Source organism: Globicephala melas, chromosome 4 (assembly GCF_963455315.2).
Source record: "Globicephala melas chromosome 4, mGloMel1.2, whole genome shotgun sequence".
In the NCBI taxonomy this organism is placed as follows: domain Eukaryota; kingdom Metazoa; phylum Chordata; class Mammalia; order Artiodactyla; family Delphinidae; genus Globicephala; species Globicephala melas.
In genome coordinates this window covers 144786167-144808497 of record NC_083317.1, presented here as the reverse complement: position 1 = coordinate 144808497, position 22331 = coordinate 144786167, and the positions used below count along the sequence as shown (strand labels likewise).

At 41.2% G+C, this 22331-nt stretch overlaps 1 protein-coding gene across 3 annotated transcripts in view; it reads left to right on the top strand.

Annotated features, from left to right (window-relative positions):
* The first annotated feature begins 1127 nt into the window (after positions 1-1127).
* The window catches only part of TOP2B (DNA topoisomerase II beta), a 66445-nt gene continuing 45241 nt past the window's right edge, over positions 1128-22331 (top strand). For 2 of the 3 annotated variants that reach the window (XM_070045505.1, XM_030876304.3), the window contains exons 1-2: positions 1166-1276; positions 21784-21954. In XM_070045505.1, coding sequence (XP_069901606.1) covers positions 1208-1276; positions 21784-21954 — 240 coding nt within the window. In that variant the 5' untranslated portion in view covers positions 1166-1207. Of the gene's footprint in view, positions 1277-21783; positions 21955-22331 lie in introns of all 3 variants that reach the window. The other variant, XM_070045504.1, reaches the window with a different exon arrangement.

The following is a 22331-nucleotide window of genomic DNA, read 5'->3' as shown; positions in this document are numbered from 1 at the left end:
TAAGTTTTTTAAAAGCAGTTTTCTTGAAACACACCGGGTCTCTTTCGCGGTGAGGGGAGGAAAGGGCGGGAGGAGATGGACGAGGGGGAGGTCTGAGCAGAGGATTCTTCCACAGCAGCGTCCACTCGGGGCCTCGGGAGGCCAGGGTCACGGGGCCCTCCTTGCACCAGTGATCTGCAACGTCCCGCCTGCGGTTTACAACCGCTCTTTAAAAATACTTTCCCTTTGGGACGGCGGCTCCTGACTGCTTCCTGCCCCCTCCCCGCCCCCTCCCCCGGCCCCGGGCAAGGAAGGGCCTGGGCTTCGCCCTCAGGGCTAGAGTAAACAGCGCGGTCGGAGGATTAAAATCGACCCAAGGCCAAGTCGACCTTTTCCCTTTGCCGCCCTCAAATGACCCTTGACTGCAGCCCCTGCTCTGCCTTCAAACGGAAAACCCTCAGACACACACGCAAACAAAAAACCCCAAGTCTTCCCTTCGGTTGCTACCCGCAATGACGATTCCCGCTCGGGTCCCGCCCCTCCGGGGGCTTGGGAATTTGGGATTGGCCGATAGGTTGGCCGACGGGGCGCCGATTGGGCGCCGCGGCGTGAGTGACAGCGGGGCGGCCGCTGCTCCCGCCCGCCCTCCCCCGGCCACCCCAGCCCTCCCCGGGGTGCGAGTGTGTGCGGTGTTATGCCGGACAGGAGGGAGGCGACCGAGGCCGCGGCGGCTCCGCTTATTGTCCCTCTCGGCGAGTGGATGTGAAGAAGTCGGGCTGTGGCGCGGCCGACACAAGCGGCTTAGGCGCCGGCGGCGGCGACCCTGCTTCCGCTCCCCGAGGGCGGCCTCCGCGGAGCCTGAGGAAGGACAGGGAGCCGCCGCGTCCCCGCCGCGTTCGGACGCCCGCGCTCGGGGCCTCGGCCGGCCCGGCGGGGAGGAAGCAGCGCCGCCGCCCACCGCCGGCCTCCGCGCTTCCTGCTCCGGCGCCGCCTCCTCGGCGGCCGCGCAGGCCCGGGCGCCGCGGCCGCGCGCCTCGAGTTTGAGGGCGGCGGGCGGCGAGGCCTCCTCGGCGGGCTCGGCCAGGCGTCCGCCCCGGGGTCGGCGATGGGGCACGGGGGGCGGCGCCGCTAGAAGAGCGGCGGGCGCGCGGTCGGTGCGGAGCGGCGGGGCCGGGCGGCCCGCGGGAGGCGGAGCGGCGGCCTCGGGCCGGGAGCGGAGGAGCGCGCCATGGCCAAGGCGGGCGGCGGCGGCGGCAGCGGCGCGGGAGCTGGCGGCCTCGGGGCGCTGACTTGGGTGGTGAGTGGGGGCGGCGGGCCGGGGGTCTGGGCCGGGGCATTGTTCCCGGGCGGCCGTGGAGGGCTCCGCCCGGTGGATCCTGCTGGGGGTGGGGGAGGACAGGGGGAAATCCGGGCCCCCGGAGGCGCGCCCCGTCGGGGCGCCTGCCGGCGGAACCCCGCGCCCGCCCCTTTTCTTTCTTCTCCGCCTCGGCGGGGGCTTGGGCTGCGGGCGCGCAGCGTGCACTTGAAACTTTGGGGGGCAGACCGTGAGCAGGACTGGGGGCCCCCACGCTTCATTTTCTTTGCTGTTGCGCAAGCTTTGTAGGGCGGTGGGGCAGGAGATGGTGGGGATAGCAGGGGTGCGTGTGTGACCGTGTGGGTCAGCGGTTGCTCCAAATGTGTCTTAAGAGAAGCTGGGAGAGAGGTGCGGGCCCGTGTGCGTGTGCTGTAAGTGCCACTATGTGTGACGCTGTCGCGTCTCAGGGAAGAATGGATTTGGTGAGGGATGTGACTGCAGCCGCGTGCACTTCAGTGCCGAGGGTCTCGTTCTGTTGGAAGCGCGCTCGGGATGGCTCTTTCACAGCAGTGAAACCCTGTAGCTCGTACGTCTGTCACAGGGGGATTATTAAAAGCGCTTACCTGCGTCAGCTTCGCAGGCGAAACGGGCGGGGGGCTGCGTGGACAGTGTCGCCGAGGTGACCCAAGTGATTTGTCCTGGAGTCAGAGCATTTCGGCGCTCGGTTCCTGCTGCTGGCAAGTAGTAGAGGAGGGAAGACCTAGAGAGATCCGATTCCCACGGCAGATCGATAATTCACCCGCATTTCACTGGCTCAGCAGAGAGTTCAGACCAGGGTCACTTCCTACACACGCACACACACACAGCAGGGTCATTTCACACACACACACACACACACACACTGGCTCAGCAGAGAGTTCAGACCAGGGTCACTTCCTACACACACACACAGACAGACACACAGCAGGGTTACTTCACACACACACACACACAGCAGGGTCACTTCACACACACACACACACAGCAGGGTCATTTCACACACACAGCAGGGTCACTTCTCACACACACACACACACACACACACACACACACACGGCTCAGCCAACTGACTAGGCATCCAGGAGAAAAATAAAAAGCCTTACATTTTCCCAGGGGACTTTGGCTGCACACTCCCTTTTCCAAAACACCCAAGGAGACTTTCCTATGGGCATTTTTATTAAGTTGTTCATTTTCTCTTTGTTTGGGTGAGGTTTAGGCGAGTTGTACCGCTAACAGGAAAATATTTTGACCATTTATGTTTGCATGCCAAGATGCTTTGCAGACTAACTTGCCAGACTGTCATTGTTGGACTGTCCGAATTTTGTGTATTACTTCAATAATGTAGTAAGTATGAACAGACTAGAGCCAGGAGAGAGAAAACGTCAGATAAATAAGTTAGCCGTTCATGTAAACATAGTGGGGGGGAGGAGGGGGAGGTTTGCATAAATGCAAAAGAAGGCCTTTACCCTCGTTACTAAAATCAAACTTCGGAAAATGGAGTTAGCCAGATGGTTCTCATTCACTGTTTGGAAGTGTTTGAGACCTCATCAGTGTTCCTCTGATTCTCTGTAATGGTAAACATTTTGCTCCAAGATTGAATTGGTTAGTTTTAACATTTAAAAGCAATATTTTTGTTTACTGTTCCTTAACTTTGTAGATAATGAAATGACCACTTTTTCTTTCAATCTCAATAGGAAATTTTCCTTTCATTTACAGAAGAAATTTCGTGAAACTTAGAGGGTGTCATTCAATATCAGAAAAATTCATTTGAAACTAAAATTGACTTACTGATTCAGTATTTTCTCACTGTAAACCTATATGGGAAATATAGTAAAATAAGAAATAAAAATCACTTAATCTTTTATTTATAAATTATATCCTCTTGAATTAGAAATTTATTAAAAAGATAATCACTCCCTAAGTCTACTTTAAGATTTGCTGCTTGCTTTAAATTTGTCAGGTTATATGAGCATCTTTATGTCCATAATATACACCATTGACCATAGACCATAGTTTAATTTTATGCGGGGGGGCAATATAGGGAGGTGGTTATGAGCATGGACTTTGGTATCATTGATGTAGGTTCTGATCCTGCCTGACATGTAATCACTGGGACTTTGCACAAAGGGACCTAATCTTTCTAAGCCTATTTCTTCATCTGTAAGATAAGGTTGCATTGATAATTAAATGAGTAATATACATTGCTGGGCTTAATAAATGTTTGTCTTTATCGGTGAAATTCAAGAAATACACACTGAGAAGAAAGTTGCTTTTACGTAAAATATCTTTGAGCCAGAGTGAAAGCAGATTATTCCTTTGCAAGAGTTCAGGAGTTTGTTGCGGAGGTCATCTATTTCTGAAGAGGGTTAATTTTGCCTGCTTTATTGAACCATGTCATATTACTACTTGTTTGTGGGTAACAGGAAGAAATAAAAATTGAATCAGTCCCTGCTATCGTTCTTCTTTTTAGGGGGTGGGGGTGGGTAACACCATGTGTTGCTGGTAGCAACTTGTGTTGGGATGTGTGCTACAGGGTAGTGTTAACATTGTCACTGCACGGAAGTTTACATTTCTGAAACCACAAAGCAAAGTGGTTTAAGATTATTAACTTCTCCTTAATAATAGTGCATTGGGTTTGTGTTTGATTCGCAATATCTTAACAAGATACTTTAAAAAATTAAAAAGTGAGGGCTTCCCTGGTGGCGCAGTGGTTGGGGGTCCGCCTGCCGTTGCAGGGGGCACGGGTTCGTGCCCCGGTCCGGGAAGATCCCACGTGCCCGTGAGCCATGGCCGCTGGGCCTGCGCGTCCGGAGCCTGTGCTCCGCAACGGGAGAGACTACAGCAGTGAAAGGCCCGCGTACCGCAAAAAGAAAAAAAAAAAAAAAAAAGTGAAAAATATAAGTACTATAGTAAAACTATTTTGAGTTAAAATTGACAACAGCTATGAAAGCTTCTCTGAAGCAAGCAGAATTTCTTGAACTTTTAGTTTGTAAAGCTTTTCTTAAATAAATGTTTATTTATATATATTTATTATTTATTTATTTTGGCCGAGCCGGCTCTTCGTTGCGGCGTGTGGGATCTAGTTCCCTGACCAGTGATCTTTCCCAGCACCCCCCGCCGCACTGGGAACGCGGAGTCTTACCCACTGGACCACCGGGGAAGTCCCTGGTTTGTAAAGCTTTGATTTGTAGACCCTAATAATCTGTTTCATCCAGTCAGTGTTTTATCATGTTTAAGTGGTTGCAAAAAACAAATTTTGTTTTATTAGAATACAGTTAATCACTATGTGAATATTGATCTTTTCCCAGTACTACTCTAATTTAGTAGATTAAGAAAAAAAACCCACTGTAATGGAAAGTATTAAGCCTATAAAATTATGGTGGCCAGAATGGTATAAAGACATTCCCTCTATCATCAAGCTTCAGCAGTTACAGCTCAAGGTCACCCACCTTTCCCTTCTCATTATCTTGAAGCAAAGCAAATTCACTTTATCTGTAGATGTTTCAGTATTCACCTCTAAACTGTAAGTTTCTTAAATATAAAACTATTAACATTGGAGTTTTTTAAAAGTAAAATTCAATGAAATATAAAGCATACTTTGTTTTGACTGTGAATATTTCTAATTTAGGAAATGTGACTATATTTAAATATTATTTAAAGATTTATATTAAAAACTTTGTTATAGTGGCTTATTATTGCAAGTCTAAACTCCTCAACCAGACTTTCAAGCCACTTCTTTTATAAACTATGTGCCAATTGAAATTTATTCCATATCATCCTAATAGTTAGATTTACCTCTTCACTTGTCCCCTGGGCATCATGTTTGTTTTTGTCACTTTGCATGCTTATCTTTCAACAGAAATGCCTGTCTCTTTACCAGTCTAAATCTTAATTACTCTTAAAGGCTAGCTCAGGGTCTCACCAAACGTTTATCTTCCAGTTTATACTCATCTTTTTCTGTCACCCTTGTGGATCATAAAACATAAATATCTTTCCTTTTAATTAACTTTTATGTTTTATACTTTTGTTTTAACAATTAGATTATCAACTCCTGGAGTCAGAGACCATGTATCCTTTATAGTTTTTATCAAAGAGCTGGATACATAATCCAACCTCAGTTATTGTTAACCAGTTAGATAATTGACATACTAACTTCCTCAAAAGTCTTCTGTCATTCTTAGGACAAGTGGTTACATAACAATGTTCTTTAGATACATTCTCAAGTAACTAATTGCAGTTACAATGAGAACAATTTTTAGAAACTCCTAACTTTTCTGAATAGAAGTGGGTGTGTCCATCAGTAGTTTCAGATATGTTTAATACTTGAGTGATAGCAACAGTTGCATTTTACTAAGTACGTTAAAAAAATTATAAGCCTCTTTTGTATTTTTAAAAATCTTAATACAAATAGGACTCAGTTTTAAAGAAGAGGTGAGATCGGTATAATTATTCCCATTTGCAGAGAAGGAAACGGGCTTACAGATTAGGTAACAAACTGTTAATCATGTGACTAAGGCAAAGGTGGGATTTAAACCAGTCCTATGTTCCTAACCATCATTTACACATTCCCCTGGCTTAAAGACAGTAACAACCAAAACAATTTGTCTTTTATTCCGTGATATCTTTCCACTAACCTTTCTTTTACTTTCACACAAAAAGCTACGGAGTACACGCCCCTTTCAGGGTGTATGTATTTTGAATAATGTAAGTGTGATGCCTTTTAAGAGTATGGGCTAAAAAATCACATCACCTGGTTTCGTAACTCAGCTTCTTCAATACGAGCTTTGTTAGCTTACATTCTTCAGACCTCAGTTTCCTTGCTGTAAAATGGGAGTCATTAGTAATGGTGTCTACTTCATGGAGCTTTTATGAGGAATGAGAGTACTTATATAATTCCCATAGTGCTTTGCCCATGGTAAGCTCTTAGATGAGTGTACACACACACACACACGTCTTCCCCCTCTTCGTTTTTAAAAAATCAAGGGATCAGTATTTCACTTATTTTTTTAATTTTATTTAATTAATTTATTTATGGCTGTGTTGGGTCTTTGTTTCTGTGCGAGGGCTTTCTCTAGTTGCGGCGAGCGGGGGCCACTCATTGGCAGGCAGACTCTCAACCACTGTGCCACCAGGGAAGCCCCGCTCACTTCTTTTGTCTGAGAAGATTTTCTTATATTGCAAAATGATCACCACAATAAGTCTAGTTAACATTCATCACCATACGTAGTTACATATTTTTTTTCCTTGTGACAAAAACTTTAAAAATCAACTCTTAACAACTTTCAGATAGACAACACGGTATTATTAACTTTAGTCACCTTACTGTACATTACGTCCCCAGGAACTTGTTTTATAACTGGAAGTTTGTACCTTTGAGCACCTTCACCTATCTCCCTGCTCCCCCCAACTTTGGCAATCACTAATTTGTTCTCTGTATCTATGAGTTTGGTTGTTTTGTTTTGTTTTGTTTTAGATTACACATATAAGTAAGATCATACAGTATTTTTGTCTTTCTCTCTCTGACATATTTCACTAAAATTATGCCCTTTAGATCTACCCATGTTGTCCCAAATGTCAAGATTTCATTCTTTTTTATGGGTGAATAATATTCCATTGTATATAAACACCACATTTTCTTTATCCGTTCATCCATTGATGGACATTTATGTTGCTTCCTTGTCTCAGCTGTTGTAAACAGTGCTGCAGTGAACATGGGGATACATATATCTTTTCAAATTAGTGTTTTCATTTTCTTTGTATAAATACCCAGGAGTGGAGTTGCTGTATCATATGGTAATTCTATTTTAAATTTTTTTGTGAGACTTTCATACTGTTTTAAATAGTGACTGCACCAATTTATTTATTTATTTTAAGGAAAAAACTTTTAACCAGCTTTATTGAGATACAATTTACATACCATAAAATTCTCCCGTTTATAACATACATACAAGTCAGTTTTTTTTAATTTTTAAATTAAATTTTATTTTTTTATACAGCAGGTTCTTATTAGTCATCAGTGTTATACACATCAGTGTATACATGTCAATCCCAATCGCCCAGTTCATCACACCACCCCCCGACCCCCCCCCCCCGCGGCTTTCCCCCCTTCGTGTCCATACGTTTGTTCTCTACATCTGGACTGCACCAATTTACAGTCCCACCAACGTGTACAAGGGTTCCTTTTCTCCACATTCTGCCAATACTTGTTATTTCGATAATAACCATTCTAACAGGTGTTAGGTGATATTTCATTTTGGTTTTGATTTGCATTTCCCTGAGATTAATGATGGTGAGCACCTTTTCATATACCTGTTGGCCATCTGTATGTCTTCTTTGGAAAAATGTCAATTTAGATCCTCTGCCCATTTTTTTTTAATGAATTGGTGTTTTTTGGGGTTTTTTTTTTGTGTGTGTGTGTTTTGTTTTTGTTTTTTGCTATTGACTTGTATGAGTTCTTTATGTATTTTGGATATTACCCCTTATTAGGTATATGATTTACAAGTATTTTCTCCCATTTGCTAGGTTGCCTTTTAATTTTGTTGATGGTTTCCTTTGCTGTGCAGAACTTTTTAGTTTGCTGTAGTCCCACTTGTTTATTTTTGCTTTTGGGATCAAGTTAAAAAAAAAAAAATCATCGCAAAGACTGATGTCAAGGCATGTACTACTTATGTTTTCTTCTAGGAGTTTTACGGTTTCAGTTCTTACTTCAAGTCTTTAATCATTTTGAGTTAATTTTTGTGTATGGTGTAAGATAGGGGTCCAGTTTCATTCTGTTGCATGTGGCTGTCTAGTTTTCTCAACACCACTTATTGAAGAGATTGTCATTTTCCCCTTGTATATTCTTGCATCCTTTGTCATAAAGTAATTGACCATATACGCATGGGTTTCTTTCTGTGCTCTCTGTTCTGTTCCATTGATCCATGTGTCTTCTTTAAATGACGTTCACCGTTTTGATTACTATATTACTTTGTAATATAGTTTGTTTGTTTTGGCAATGCCATGCGGCATGTGGGATCTTAGTTCCCCTGCATTGGGAGAATGGAGTCTTAACCACTGGACCGCCAGGGAAGTCCCTGTAATATAGTTTTAAATTATGCCTCCAGCTTTGTTCATCTTTCTCAAGACTGCTTTGGCAATTCAGGGTCTTTTTTGGTTCCATATAAATTTTAAGATTGTTCTATTTCTGTGAAAAATGTTGTTGGAATTTTGATAGGGATTGCATTGAATCTGCAGATTGCTTTGGGAAGTACGGACATTTTAGCAATATTCTTTTAATTCATGCACATAGAATTTTTTTCCATTTACTTTTGTCTTCAATTTCTTTAATCAATGTCTTATGGTTTTCAGTATACAGTTCCTTTACCTCCTTGGTTAAATTTATTCCTAGGTGGGGACTTCCCTGGTGGTCCAGTGGTTAAGACTCCATGCTCCTACTGCAGGGGGGCATGTGTTCCATCCCTGGTCTGGGAACTACCATGCTGCACCGTGTGGCCAAAAAAAAAAAAAAGTATTCCTAGGTATTTTAATTTTTATTGTTTTTGTTTTAATTGTAAGTAGGATTTTCTTAGTTTCTCTTTTTGATAGTTCATTGTTAGTTTACAGAAACATAACAGATTTTTGTATATTGATTTTGTATCCTGCAACTTTACTAAATTTGTTTATTCTAATAGTTTTACGGTGGAGTCTTTAGGGTTTTCTCTACATAATATCATTTCCTCTGCAATTAGTGACAATTTTACTTCTTTCTTTCTGATTTGGATGCTTTTTAGAGAAAGTATATTTTTTATTTTCACTATGGACATTTAAGCATTTCTTATGATATTAAGTATCTCTCATCTTCTACCTCTCTCCTTGTCCCTTGGTTTGGGAGGGCATTTCTGGAAGTACATTAATGCTGGGTAGATAACATGGCCCTCTCCGTGGTTATATGGGTGAAACGTGGCTGAAATGAATATCAAAGCATGGCAGCCTTGAGGGAGAAAAGAAGAGGAGATATTATAAAAGGGTAATGTGGAGTCTGAGACAGTCTTTATAGAAGATAGGAAAAGAGGCTTGTTGCTAAGCTTTTGCTGGTCCCACTTTTGTTGGCTTGGTGATGGTGAGATTTCTGTGCTTGTTGTGTGGATGAGTGGCTCAGTTCCTTTTTTGCACCAACTGGCAAACCATCTCCTTTCCCCTCTTTGGCAGCAATTCATTCTTCCACAGAAAAACAAACTATTGGCGATTGTCTCAAATTGCTGTATATCAGGTGACCACTCTGTGAACGGAAGAATCTTTCTTTTTACAGAATGATCTTGGTACATACTCTTAGTGAAATTAGGAGTTTGTTTTATTGGAATGTTTTTTTTTCCTTTTCTGATAGTTGAAGTATTCTTGATAAAGTTTGAGTCTTTGATAAATATTAAATCTATATTCTTTTATTAGAAGTTAGCAATATTGCAAAGTGCTATAAAATAGATTAATATTTTCAAATAGATTTAACGTATTATTTTGACATTTTTGTTATAATTTAAGAATTCTCAATAAAGCATTTTTTAACATGGCAGCCAGCTTTTGAACTTTAGAAAAAGTCAGTTATGGCATCATCATATGTATAAATCACAAATGATAGAATTAAAATTTTTTTAGATACCTGGAGGATATTTATCTTAATATGGGTTTATTTTGCATTTTCATTGCCTTTAGTTTTATGTGGGGATGAAAATGTGCCCTGAGTGCTTAGATTCCAGTATAATTGGGTGCTGGCGTTATTACTATAAATAGTTTGGTGCTTTGTCCGCACAAAGACAATAAAATAAAATAAATTACAAATAAACTTAACTCATAAGATTTCAATTCTATCAGACCTTAATGAAAATTTATTCTGAATGCTCTTTGTAGTTGATTATTTTCAATGGCATACTGTTAATTTTTATTCACTGTGGAATACTTAGTGCAATTACTATAGTACAAGATACCGTATTACTATGAAAATACAAGATAAGAAAAGGTTAAATCTTTTTTTTTTATCAGAAGACCCCTTGTTTTCATCGTTGAAAATGAGCATAATTCTGTTAGCCTATAAGTATCAAATGTATATCACTCTCCTTTTCAGCTGTGGGCTTGAGAGTGCTTTTATAAACGTGTAGATATGAGTTTGCTGGACTGTTTTTATAGAAGCTAATTTCTTGATCTCTTTTCTGAATATTATCAGCAACACCGATTGAACTGAATTTCTACTCAGAGTGACTTTCTTTTCAAGAGCTAGAGATAGTGGTAATAATAGCTGCAGTGAAGGTGATCAGTGAATTTTTCTCATTTAGTTTCTCTGTTCTCAGGCCAAGGATGTTTGTATTCACACCTGTTTGTTCTAGGGATGGAGCCATCCCATTGAAGCGGGGGGAGTTGCCCTCCCTCCCTTACCTTCAGATTTTGAGTTTTAGTGGCCTGGACAATATTCAGGGGGACACTTTCTGCTAATAAACAGGAGCTGCAAGAGACCATTAATCCAGGCTTCTGTCAGAAAAGCTGACAGACCTCTCAGGGGAGACCCTTCTGTGTTTGCTGCCCCGAGTCAGTGCGCGGTGCAGGCTGCCTCTAGTTGAGAGTAGGAACGTGTACTCCCTGTACTCCCTGCCTTCTACGCTGCCAGGACTGCCGGCTTGTTTTGGTTTCACTGAACCTTTTTGCCTAGATTCTAGTGAGAAAGTTGGGACTGCAGAAGTAATAAGTAGGTACAAACAGTGTCTCTAAAAAAAGAAACCTTCAGTTTTATTCTAGCTTATGTTCTCATATACATGGATTAATAAGCTTTTAAAATAGTTTAATATATGTTCATTGTAGAAAGTTAGAAAACGTCTATCAGAAAAGAACATGAAAAATATTTCTACTTCTCACAATTTTTATTTATATTCTGTTGGGTAAACAGCATTTCATATTTTTTCCTAGGTGTGTATGTATCGTGTGTAATTTTTTTCTGATGAAAATGGGCTCATATTTTTTAATATCCTTTTGTAACTTTATTCACTAAACAGTATAATTTTAATAACCTACTAATTTAAAAATACTTGATTATATATAGTTTTATATAAAAGTTATAGTAAGGGAAGTTTCTAATTAACACACCTATTTTTTTGTATAGGTAATTAAAAATATTTACTCAATTAAATATCCAGGTTTAAAGGTTTATATGAAGTTTTGGAAATTATTTAATATCATCATGGAGAGTTGATTTGAAATATCGACAGATCATCTGTTTTATTATGGTATTCTATAAACAGTGCATAGTCCTTAAGCTTTTCATTACTTTAAATAGAATGGTACCTTTTTTCCTTTCCTCAACACCTGTCATGTGACATGTAGGAAGAAATATTTTGGCATAAAATGTTTTAAGTATATTGTCACACTTATTTTTTAAGTATTTACGTATTATTATATTCCTGGAAAATATTACAAATAGTAATTTAACAAAGCAGACTACGTATTACATAGTCTTTGATTTTTGAGACATTATTCTAGCAAGAATGACAACTTTTTGAACTGGATAAGGATCTGGCAGGTGCAAACCAAACATTCCCTATTCTCATGTACCGATTTGGGAGGAAGAGATGGCGATTTGGGAGGAAGAGATGGCGACTGGTTGTAAGGGGATGTGGAAAAAGTTATAAATCCTCGAAAAAGGAGTGAGGTGAGGCTCTACCCTGTTTTCCATACCAGTGTGCCAGTTTAGCTCAGTGTTAACTCTCAGGGCTAAATGCAGAAGTCTCTGTTGGAGTCTAATCTTAAAAATGTTTTCTTTGTGGTGGGCTTTGCTTTGGAGGAGTAGCCTGGGATAGGAAAGCCTTTACTCTCATTGTTATTATAAGTTCCTGAGGTTTATGCCAGAATTGCAAAGTTCTAAGTTAATGGTGAGAGGTTACTGTTATCCACCTTTGAATGCATAGCATTTATCATCCTTAAGCACTTCCTTAAAGAATGAGATCTTGGTCATTATGATGGTTGTTCTAACTATTTTGAGGACCCATTTAAAAAAATCAGTTATGTTTTTATTATTAGATTTGTTTCTATAAATTATCTCATCTCGAAAAGCAAGGGACATGATTAGAAATTTGGAGACTATCTGGCATTTTAAAAATAACAGTTCATTTTTCTGGCCAGCAGGTTCGTCATGTAATTAGCTTGACAGAAATAGAATATGAAGACTTTATGAAACGGAATTTTCTTATGTCCAAAGCTATTTTTAATTGACTGAGCAGTGTTAATGGGTAACCTTATAAATGAAAGAATGTATAAGAAAATCTCTTTAATTTTATGTAAAATTTATGACATTGGAAGATTGTAATTGATGTTTGAATTTCCATAGGTTTTATCTGTTAAAATTCTTGTCTTGCACTAGACTACTCAGAAGTTATGTATTTTGATTTTTTAAACATACATTTGACATGTTTTTGAAAATAATAACTTTAAAGATGATGGTATGGCTATGCCAAGGTCTTGAAGTGGTATGTTGCTTGTTCAAATGCACAAAATCTCTCTGCCCCCCATTGTTTGTCTTCTGATTGTTTCATTTCTCCTAAAATTCAAATACCTATGAAAATATCTTGCTGTGTCTTATATTTGAGTTATTTTGGGGCTCTGAAAAAACGGCCATCATAATAACTTTCTCTTAGTGGGATGTCTTAGTTGTCAGCATTAGGGAGTCCCAGAAGGAGAGAGATGTGTTCTCTGTTGCTATTAAGAAGACAGGGAAGTCTCCAGACACTGGGAATTTTTGTTTGGGATCCTTATCTCTGTAGGAGTTAGAATTAGGATCACAACTTCTGCTTCCTTGGAATTAGCAGGGAAACTGGAATTATAGGGTGCCTCAGAAATGGGGCATTAGTGCTGGTATGTAAGGAATTATTGGCATGGCCTACAAAAGTGTGAAGTTTGAGATGTCATAAAACCATGCTTGGTATTCCCAGCCCTGTCAGTATATGCTAACTACATAGGTTACTATTCTGTGCAGGTTATTTTTGCCCACTCTTTACTATAGTCTTAAGTAGCTTAATGGCAAAGGCTTACATTGGGAAGTTTTGGGGAGCCCTGCAACCAGCCAGGTTCAGTCGTTGTCAACCTATAACCTGATAAGAATTCACATTCCTTGGAAAGTTTTGAAGACTACAAAAATTAACCTGATATCTTACAGAATTGCCAAATATTTCTTTTTTTTCATAGCAAATATTTATTTCCATTATGAGATCTACAGAGACATAATACTGTTAAAATGAGAAGAGTTTCTGAACCGTATACACTTTTTTTTTACCATCTTTATTGGAGTATAAGTGCTTTACAATGGTGTGTTAGTTTCTGCTTTATAACCAAGTGAATCAGCTATACCTAAACGTATATCACCATATCTCTTCCCTCTTGCATCTCCCTCCCTCACACCCTCCCTGTCCCACCCCTCTAGGTGGTCACAAAGCACCAAGCTGAACTCCCTGTGCTATACAGCTGCTTCCTACTAGCTATCTGTTTTTCATTTGGTAGTGTATATATGTACATGCCACTCTCTCACTTTGTCCCAGCTAACCCGTCCCCCTCCCTGTGTCCTCAAGTCCATTCTCTAGTAGGTCTGCATCTTTATTCCTGTTCTGCCCCTAGGTTCTTCATGACCTTTTTTTTTTTTTAGATTCCATATATATGTGTTAGCATACGGTATTTGTCTCTCTCTTTCTGACTTAGTTCACTCTGTATGACAGACTCTAGGTCTATCCACCTCATTACAAATAGCTCAATTTCATTTCTTTTTATGGCTGAGTAATATTCCATTGTATATATGTGCCACAGCTTCTTTATCCATTCATCTGTCGATGGACACTTAGGTTGCTTCCATGTCCTGGCTATTGTAAATAGAGCTGCAATGAACATTGTGGTACAGGACTGTTTTTGAATTATGGTTTTTCTCAGGGTATATGCCCAGTAGTGGGATTGCTGGGTTGTATGGTAGCTCTATTTTTAGTTTTTTAAGGAACCTCCATACTGTTCTCCATAGTGGCTGTATCCATTTACATTCCCACCAACAGTGCAAGAGGGTTACCTTTGCTCCACACCCTCTCCAGCATTTATTGTCTGTAGATTTTTTTTTTTTTTTTTTTGCGGTACACAGGCCTCTCACTGTTGTGGCCTCTCCTGTTGCGGAGCACAGGCTCCGGACATGCAGGCTCAGCGGCCATGGCTCACGGGCCTAGCTGCTCTGTGGCATGTGGGATCTTCCCGGACCGGGGCACGAACCCATGTCCCCTGCATCGGCAGGTGGACTCTCAACCGCTGCGCCACCAGGGAGCCCTGTTTGTAGATTTTTTGATGATGGCCATTCTGACTGGTGTGAGGTGATATCTCATTGTAGTTTTGATTTGCATTTCTCTAATGATTAATGATGTTGAGCATTCTTTCATGTGTTTGTTGGCAATCTGTATGTCTTCTTTGGCGAAATGTCTATTTAGGTCTTCTGCCTATTTTTGGATTGGGTTGCTTGTTTTTTTGATATTGAGCTGCATGAGCTGCTTGTAAATTTTGGAGATTAATCCTTTGTCAGTTGCTTCATTTGCAAATATTTTCTCCCATTCTGAGGGTTGTCTTTTGGTCTTGTTTATGGTTTCCTTTGCTGTGCAAAAGCTTTTAAGTGTCATTAGGTCCCATTTGTTTATTTTTGTTTTTATTTCCATTTCTCTAGGAGCTGGGTCAAAAAGGAGCTTGCTGTGATTTATGTCATAGTGTTGTGCCTATGTTTTCCTCTAAGAGGTTTATAGTGTCTGGCCTTACATTTAGCTTTTTAATCCATTTTGAGTATATTTTTGTATATGGTGTTAGGGAGTGTTCTAATTTCATTCTTTTCCATGTACCTGTCCAGTTTTCCCAGCACCACTTATTGAAGAGGCTGCCTTTTCTCCATTGTATATTCTTGTCTCCTTTATCAAAGATAAGGTGACCATATGTGTGTAGGTTTATCTCTGGGCTTTCGCTCCTGTTCCATTGAACTATATTTCTGTTTTTTGTGCCACTACCATACTGTCTTGATTACTGTAGCTTTGTAGTATAGTCTGAAGTCCGGGAGCCTGATTCCTCCAGCTCCGTTTCTCTTTCTCAAGATCGCTTTGGCTATTTGGCATCTTTTGTGTTTCCATACAAATTGTGAAATTTTTTGTTCTAGTTCTGTGAAAAATGCCAGTGATAGTTTGATAGGGATTGCATTGAATCCATCTGTTGGTATTATCTTTAATTTCTTTCATCAGTGTCTTATAGTTTTCTGCATACAGGTCTTTTGTCTCCTTAGGTAGGTTTATTCCTAGGTGTTTTATTCTTGTTTTTGTAATGGTAAATGGGAGTGTTTCCTTAATTTCACTTTCAGAGTTTTCATCATTAGTATATAGGAGTGCAAGAGATTTCTGTGCATTAATTTTGTATCCTGCTACTTTACCAAATTCTTTTATTAGCACTAGAAGTTTTCTGGTAGCATCTTTAGGATTCTCTATGTATAGTATCATGTCATCTGCAAGCAGTGACAGCTTTACTTCTTGTTTTCTGATTTGGATTCCTTTTATTTCTTTTTCTTCTCTGATTGCTGTGGCTAAAACTTCCAAAACAATGTTGAATAATAGTGGTGAGAGTGGGCAGCCTTGTCTTGTTCCTGATATTAGTGGAAATGGTTTTAGTTTTTCACCTTTGAGAACGATGTTGGCTGTGGGTTTGTCATAGATGGCCTTTATTATGTTGAGGTAAGTTCCCTCTATGCCTGCTTTCTTGAGGGTGTTTATCATAAATCGGTGTTGAAAGCTTTTTCTGCATCTATTGAGATGTTCATACGGTTTTTTGTTTGTTTTTTTGCGGTATGCGGGCCTCACTGCTGTGGCCTCTTCCGTTGCAGAGCACAGGCTCCGGATGCGCAGGCCCAGCGGCCACGGCCCATGGGCCCAGCTGCTCTGCGGCATATGGGATCCTCCTGGACCGGGGCACGAACCCGCGTCCCCCGCCTCGGCAGGCGTACTCTCAACCACTGTGCCACCAGGGCAGCCCGTTCATATGGTTTTTATTCTTCAATTTGTTAATATGGTGTATCATATTGATTGATTTGTATATATTGAAGAATCCTTACATTCCTGGGATAAACCCCACTTGATCATGGTGTATGATCCTTTTAATGTGCTGTTGGATTCTGTTTGCTGGTATTTTGTTGAGGATTTTTGCATCTATGTTCATCAGTGATATTGGCCTGTAGTTTTTTTTTTTTTTTTTTGCGGTATGCGGGCCTCTCACTGTTGTGGCCTCTCCCATTGCGGAGCACAGGCTCTGGATGCGCAGGCTCAGCGGCCATGGCTCACGGGCCCAGCCGCTCCGCGGCTTGTGGGATCTTCCCAGACCGGGGCACGAACCCGCATCCCCTGCATTGGCAGGTGGACTCTCAACCACTGCGCCACCAGGGAAGCCCTGTACTTTTCTTTCTTTGTGACATCTTTGTCTGCTTTTGGTATCAGGGTGATGGTGGCCTCATAGAATGAGTTTGGGAGTGTTCTTCCCTCTGCTACTATATTTTGGAAGAGTTTGAGAAGGATAGGTGTTAATTCTTCTCTAAATGTTTGATAGAATTTGCCTGTGAAGCCATCTGGTCCTGGGCTTTTGTTTGCCAGAAGATTTTTAATCACAGTTTCAGTTTCATTGCTTGTGCTTGGTCTGTTTATGTTTTCTATTTCTTCCTGGTTCAGTCTCAGAAGGTTGTGCTTTACTAAGAATTTGTCCATTTCTTCCAGGTTGTCCATTTTATTGGCATACAGTTGCTTGTAGTAATCTCTCACAATCTTTTTTATTTCTGCAGTGTCAGTTGTTACTTCTCCTTTTTCATTTCTGATTCTGTTGATTTGAGTCTTCTCCCTTTTTTTCTTGATGAGTCTGGCTAATGGTTTATCAATTTTGTTTATATTCTCAAAGAACCAGCTTTTAGTTTTATTGATCTTTGCTTTTGTTTCCTTCATTTCTTTTTCATTTATTTCTGATCTGATCTTTATGATTTCTTTCCTTCTGCTAATTTCGGGAGTTTTTTTGTTCTTCTTTCTCTGCTCGCTTTAGGTGTAAGGTTAGGTTGTTTATTTGAGATGTCTCTTGTTTCTTAAGGTAGGATTGTATTGCTATAAACTTCCCTCTTAGAACTGCTTTTGCTGCATCCCATAGGTTTTGGGTCATCGTGTTTTCATTGTCATTTGTTTCTAGGTAGTTTTTTAATTTCCTCTTTGATTTCCTCAGTGATCTCTTGGTTATTAAGTAGTGTATTGTTTAGCCTCCATGTGTTTCTATGTTTTACAGATTTTTTCCTGTAATTGATATCTAGTCTTATAGCATTGTGGTTAGAAAAGATACTTGATATGATTTCAGTTTTCTTAAATTTACCAAGGTTGACTTGTGACCCAAGGTATGATATATCCTGGCGAATGTTCCCTGAGCACTTGAGAAGAAAGTGTATTCTGTTGTTTCTGGATGGAAAGTCCTATAAATATCAGTTAAGTCTATCTTGTTTAATGTATCATTTAAAGCTTGTGTTTCCTTATTTATTTTCATTTTGGATGATCTCATCTGTCCATTGGTGAAAGTGGGGTGTTAAAGTCCCCTACTATGATTGTGTTACGGTTGATTTTCCCTTTTATGGCTGTTAGCATTTGCCTTATGTATTGAGGTGCTCCTTTGTTGGGTGCGTAAGTATCTACAATTGTTATATCTTCTTGGATTGATCCCTTGATCATCATGTAGTGTCCTTCTTTGTCTCTTGTGATAGTGTTTGTTTTAAAGACTATTTTGTCTGATATGAGAATTGCTACTCCAGCTTTCTTTTGATTTCCGTTTGCACGGAATATCTTTTTCCATCCCTCACTTTCAGTCTGTATGTGTCCCTAGGTCTGAAGTGGGTCTCTTGTAGACAGCATGTAAATGGGTCTTGTTTTTGTATCCATTCAGCCAGTCTATGTCTTTTTCTTGGAGCACTTAATCCATTTACTTTTAAGGTAATTTTCAATATGTTCCTATTACGATTTTCTTAATTGTTTTGGGTTTTTTATTGTAGGTCTTTTCCTTCTCTTGTGTTTCCTGCCTAGAGAAGTTCCTTTAGCATTTGTTGTAGAGTTGGTTTGGTGGTGCTGAATTCTCTTAGCTTTTGCTTGTCTGTAAAGCTTTTAATTTCTCTGTCGAACCTGAATGAGATCCTTGCTGGGTAGAATGATCTTGGTTGAAGGTTTTTCCCTTTCATCACTTTAAATATGTCCTGCCACTCGCTTCAGGCTTGCAGTTTCTGCTGAAAGATCAGCTTTTTTTTTTTTTTTTTTTTTTGGCGGTACGCAGGCCTCTCACTGCTGCGGCCTCTCCCTTTGCGGAGCCCAGGCTCCGGACGCGCAGGCCCAGCAGCCATGGCCCACGGGCGCAGCTGCTCCGCAGCATGTGGGATCCTCCCGGACCGGGGCACGAACCCGTGTCCCCTGCATTGGCAGGTGGACTCTCAACCACTGCGCCACCAGGGAAGCCCTGAAAGATCAGCTTTTAACCTTATGGGGATTCCCTTGTTTGTCAGTTGTTTTTTTTCCCTTGCTGCTTTTAATGTTTTTTCTTTGTATTTAATTTCTGGTAGTTTAATTAATATGTGTCTTGGCATGTTTCTCCTTGGATTTATCCGTATGGGACTCTCTGCGTTTCCAGGAATTGAGTAACTATTTCTTTTCCCATATTAGGGTAGTTTTCAACTGTAACGTCTTCAAATATTTTCTCAGTCCCTTTCTTTTTCTCTTCTTCTTCTGGGATCACTATAATTCGAATGTTGGTGCGTTGAATGTTGTCCCAGAGGTCTCCGAGACTGTCCTTAATTCTTTTCATTCATTTTTTCTTTATTCTGCTCTGCAGTAGTTATTTCCACTATTTTATCTTCCAGGTCACTTATCTGTTCTTCTCCCTCAGTTATTCTGCTATTGATTCCTTCTAGAGAATTTTAAATTTCATTTATTGTGTTGTTCATCATTGTTTGTTTGCTCTTTTGTTCTTCTAAGTCCTTGTTAAATGTTTCTTGTATTTTCTCCCTTCTATTTCCAAGATTTTGGATCATCTTCACTATTATTCTGAATTCTTTTTCAGGTAGACTGCCTATTTCCTCTTCACTTGTTTGGTCTGGTGGGTTTTTACCTTGCTCCTTCAACTGCTGTGTGTTTCTCTGTCTTCTCATTTTGCTTAACTTACTGTGTTTGGGGTCTCCTTTTCGTAGGCTACGGGTTAGTAGTTCCCATTGTTTTTTGTGTCTGCCCTTAGTGTTTTAAGTTTGGTTCAGTGGGTTGTGTAGGCTTCCTGGTGGAGGGGACTAGTACCTGTGTTCTGGTGGATGAGGCTGGATCTTGTCTTTCTGGTGGGCAGGTCCATGTCCAGTGGTGTGTTTGCAGTGTCTGTGACCTTATGATTTTAGGCAGCCTCTCTGCTAATGGTTGGTGTTGTGTTCCTGTCTTGCTAGTTGTTTGGCATAGGGTGTCCAGCATCATAGGTTGCTGGTCATTGAGTGGAGCTGGGTCTTGGCTTTGAGATAGAGATCTCAGGGAGATTTTCGCCATTTGATATTACGTGGAGCTGGGAGGTCTCTGGTGGACCAATGTCCTGAACTCGGCTCTCCTACCTCAGAGACAGAGGCCTGACACCTGGCCAGAGCACCCAGACCCTGTCATCCACACAACTCAGAATAAAAGGGAGAAAAAAGGAAAGAAAAAAATAGTTATTAAAATAAAATATAATTATGAAAAATTAAAAAGTTAAAAAGTAAAAAAAAGAAAGGAGAGAGCAACCAAACCAAAAAACAAATTCACCAATGATAACAAATACTTAAAACTATACTAAAAAAAAAAAAACAAAAAAACCGACAGAACCGTAGCACAAATGGTAAAAGCAAAGCTTATACAGACAAAATCACACACAGAAGCATACACATGCACACTCACAAGAAGAGAAGAAGAAAATAAATATATGTATTGTTGCTACCAAAGTCCACCACCCCAATTTGGGATGATTCGTTGTCTATTCAGGTATTCCACAGATGCAGGGTAGATCAAGTTGATTGTGGAGATTTAATGTACTGCTCCTGAGGCTACTGGGAGAAATTTCCCTTTCTCTTCTTTGCACAGCTCCCGGGGTTCAGCTTTGGATTTGGCCCCGCCTCTGCATGCAGGTCACCTGAGGGTGGTCTGTTCTTTGCCCAGACAGGACGGGGTTAAAGGAGCAGCTAATTCGGGGGCTCTGGCTCATTCAGGCCGCGGGGAGGGAGGGGTGCGGATGGGGGGTGAGCCTGTGGCCTCAGAGGCCGGTGTGATGTTGCACCAGCCTGAGATCCGCCGTGCGTTCTCCCGGGGAAGTTGTCCCTGGATCCCGGGACCCTGGCAGTGCCGGGCTGCCTAGGCTCCCAGGAGGGGAGGTGTGGATAGTGACCTGTGCTCGCACACAGGCTTCTTGGTGGCGGCAGTAGCAGCCTTAGCGTCCCATGCCCATCTCTGGGGTCCGCGCTTATAGCCGTGGCTCGCGCCCGTCTCTGGAACTCGTTTAGGCAGTGCTCGGAATCCCCTCTCCTCGCGCACCCCAGAACAATGGTCTCTTGCCTCTTCGGCAGCTCCAGACCTTTTCCCAGACTCCCTCCCGCCTAGCTGTGGCACACTAGCCCCGTTCAGGCTGTGTTCACGCCGCCATCCCCAGTCCTCTCCCTGGGATCCCACTGAAGCCCGAGCCTCAGCTCCCAGCCCCGCCCGCCCCGGCGGGTGAGCAGATAAGCCTCTCGGGCTGGTGAGTGCCGGTCGGCATCTGTCCCCTGTGCGGGAATCTCTCCACTTTGCCCCCCGCAGCCCTGTGGCTGTGCTCTCCTCAGTGGCTTCGAAGCTCCCCCTGCGCCACCCGCAGTCTCCACCCGCGAAGGGTCTTCTAGTGTGTGGAAACCTTTCCTCCTTCACGGCTCCCTCCCACTGGTGCAGGTCCCGTCCCTATTCTTTTGTCTCTGTTTATTCTTTTTTCTTTTGCCCTACCCAGGTACGTGGGGACTTTCTTGCCTTTTGGGAGGTCTGAGGTCTTCTGCCAGCGTTCAGTAGGTGTTCTGTAGGAGTTGTTCCACGTGTAGATGTATTTCTGGTGTATCTGTGGGGAGGAAGGTGATCTCCGCGTCTTACTCTTCCGCCATCTTGAAGCTCTTCCAATATTTCTTGATTGAATAGTTGTAGGCTGTTCTAGCTATTCTGGTAACTATGTATACCTACTTTTTGGGCTCAGTCAAAACTGCAGTTTCACACTATATTATAAAAGGTACTAGATTTTCAGTAAATAGACCTGTGTTCTCTTTAGAACTTAAAAATCAGAGCCTGAAAGATAATTTTGTTGTTAAAGAGAAAACCTATGTTATGTGTCCATATACATTTTAGTTTATCCCTTGGTAGGTTATTTAAATTTGATTTTTTGGTTAATTTTAGACTCTTTTTGATCAGAACAATGCTGCAAAAAAAGAAGAGTCAGAAACTGCAAGCAAAAATGATTCTTCAAAGAAGTTGTCTGTTGAGAGAGTGTATCAGAAAAAGACACAACTTGAACATATTCTCCTTCGTCCTGATACGTACATTGGGTCGGTGGAGCCATTGACACAGGTAATTAAATTTTACTGAAATTAGATGTATATCTACTTTTTAATAAAATTTTGTAAGTATATGCTCTGTGAGTACACAATTTCATGTCTCTGGTAATAATAGAAAGTAGGGAGAGAGATCTAAGAGGTAGAAATGTCTTAATTTTTCACTAGAAATTAAAAAAACTGGGAGCTAAAAACTATCTGAGAAGTATAGAGACGTATAAAGTAAAATGGTGCTGTGTGAACTTTTTAAAGGTTCTGAAGTTCATGCTGTCGTTTATTTTAAATTCTAGAATTTATATATACACATTGATGACTGTTGTTTAATGCTTACTATGGACTTGGCTTATGCATAGCAATTTTTTTCTAGCAGTTAAATTTAAGTAAGTTGCTCAG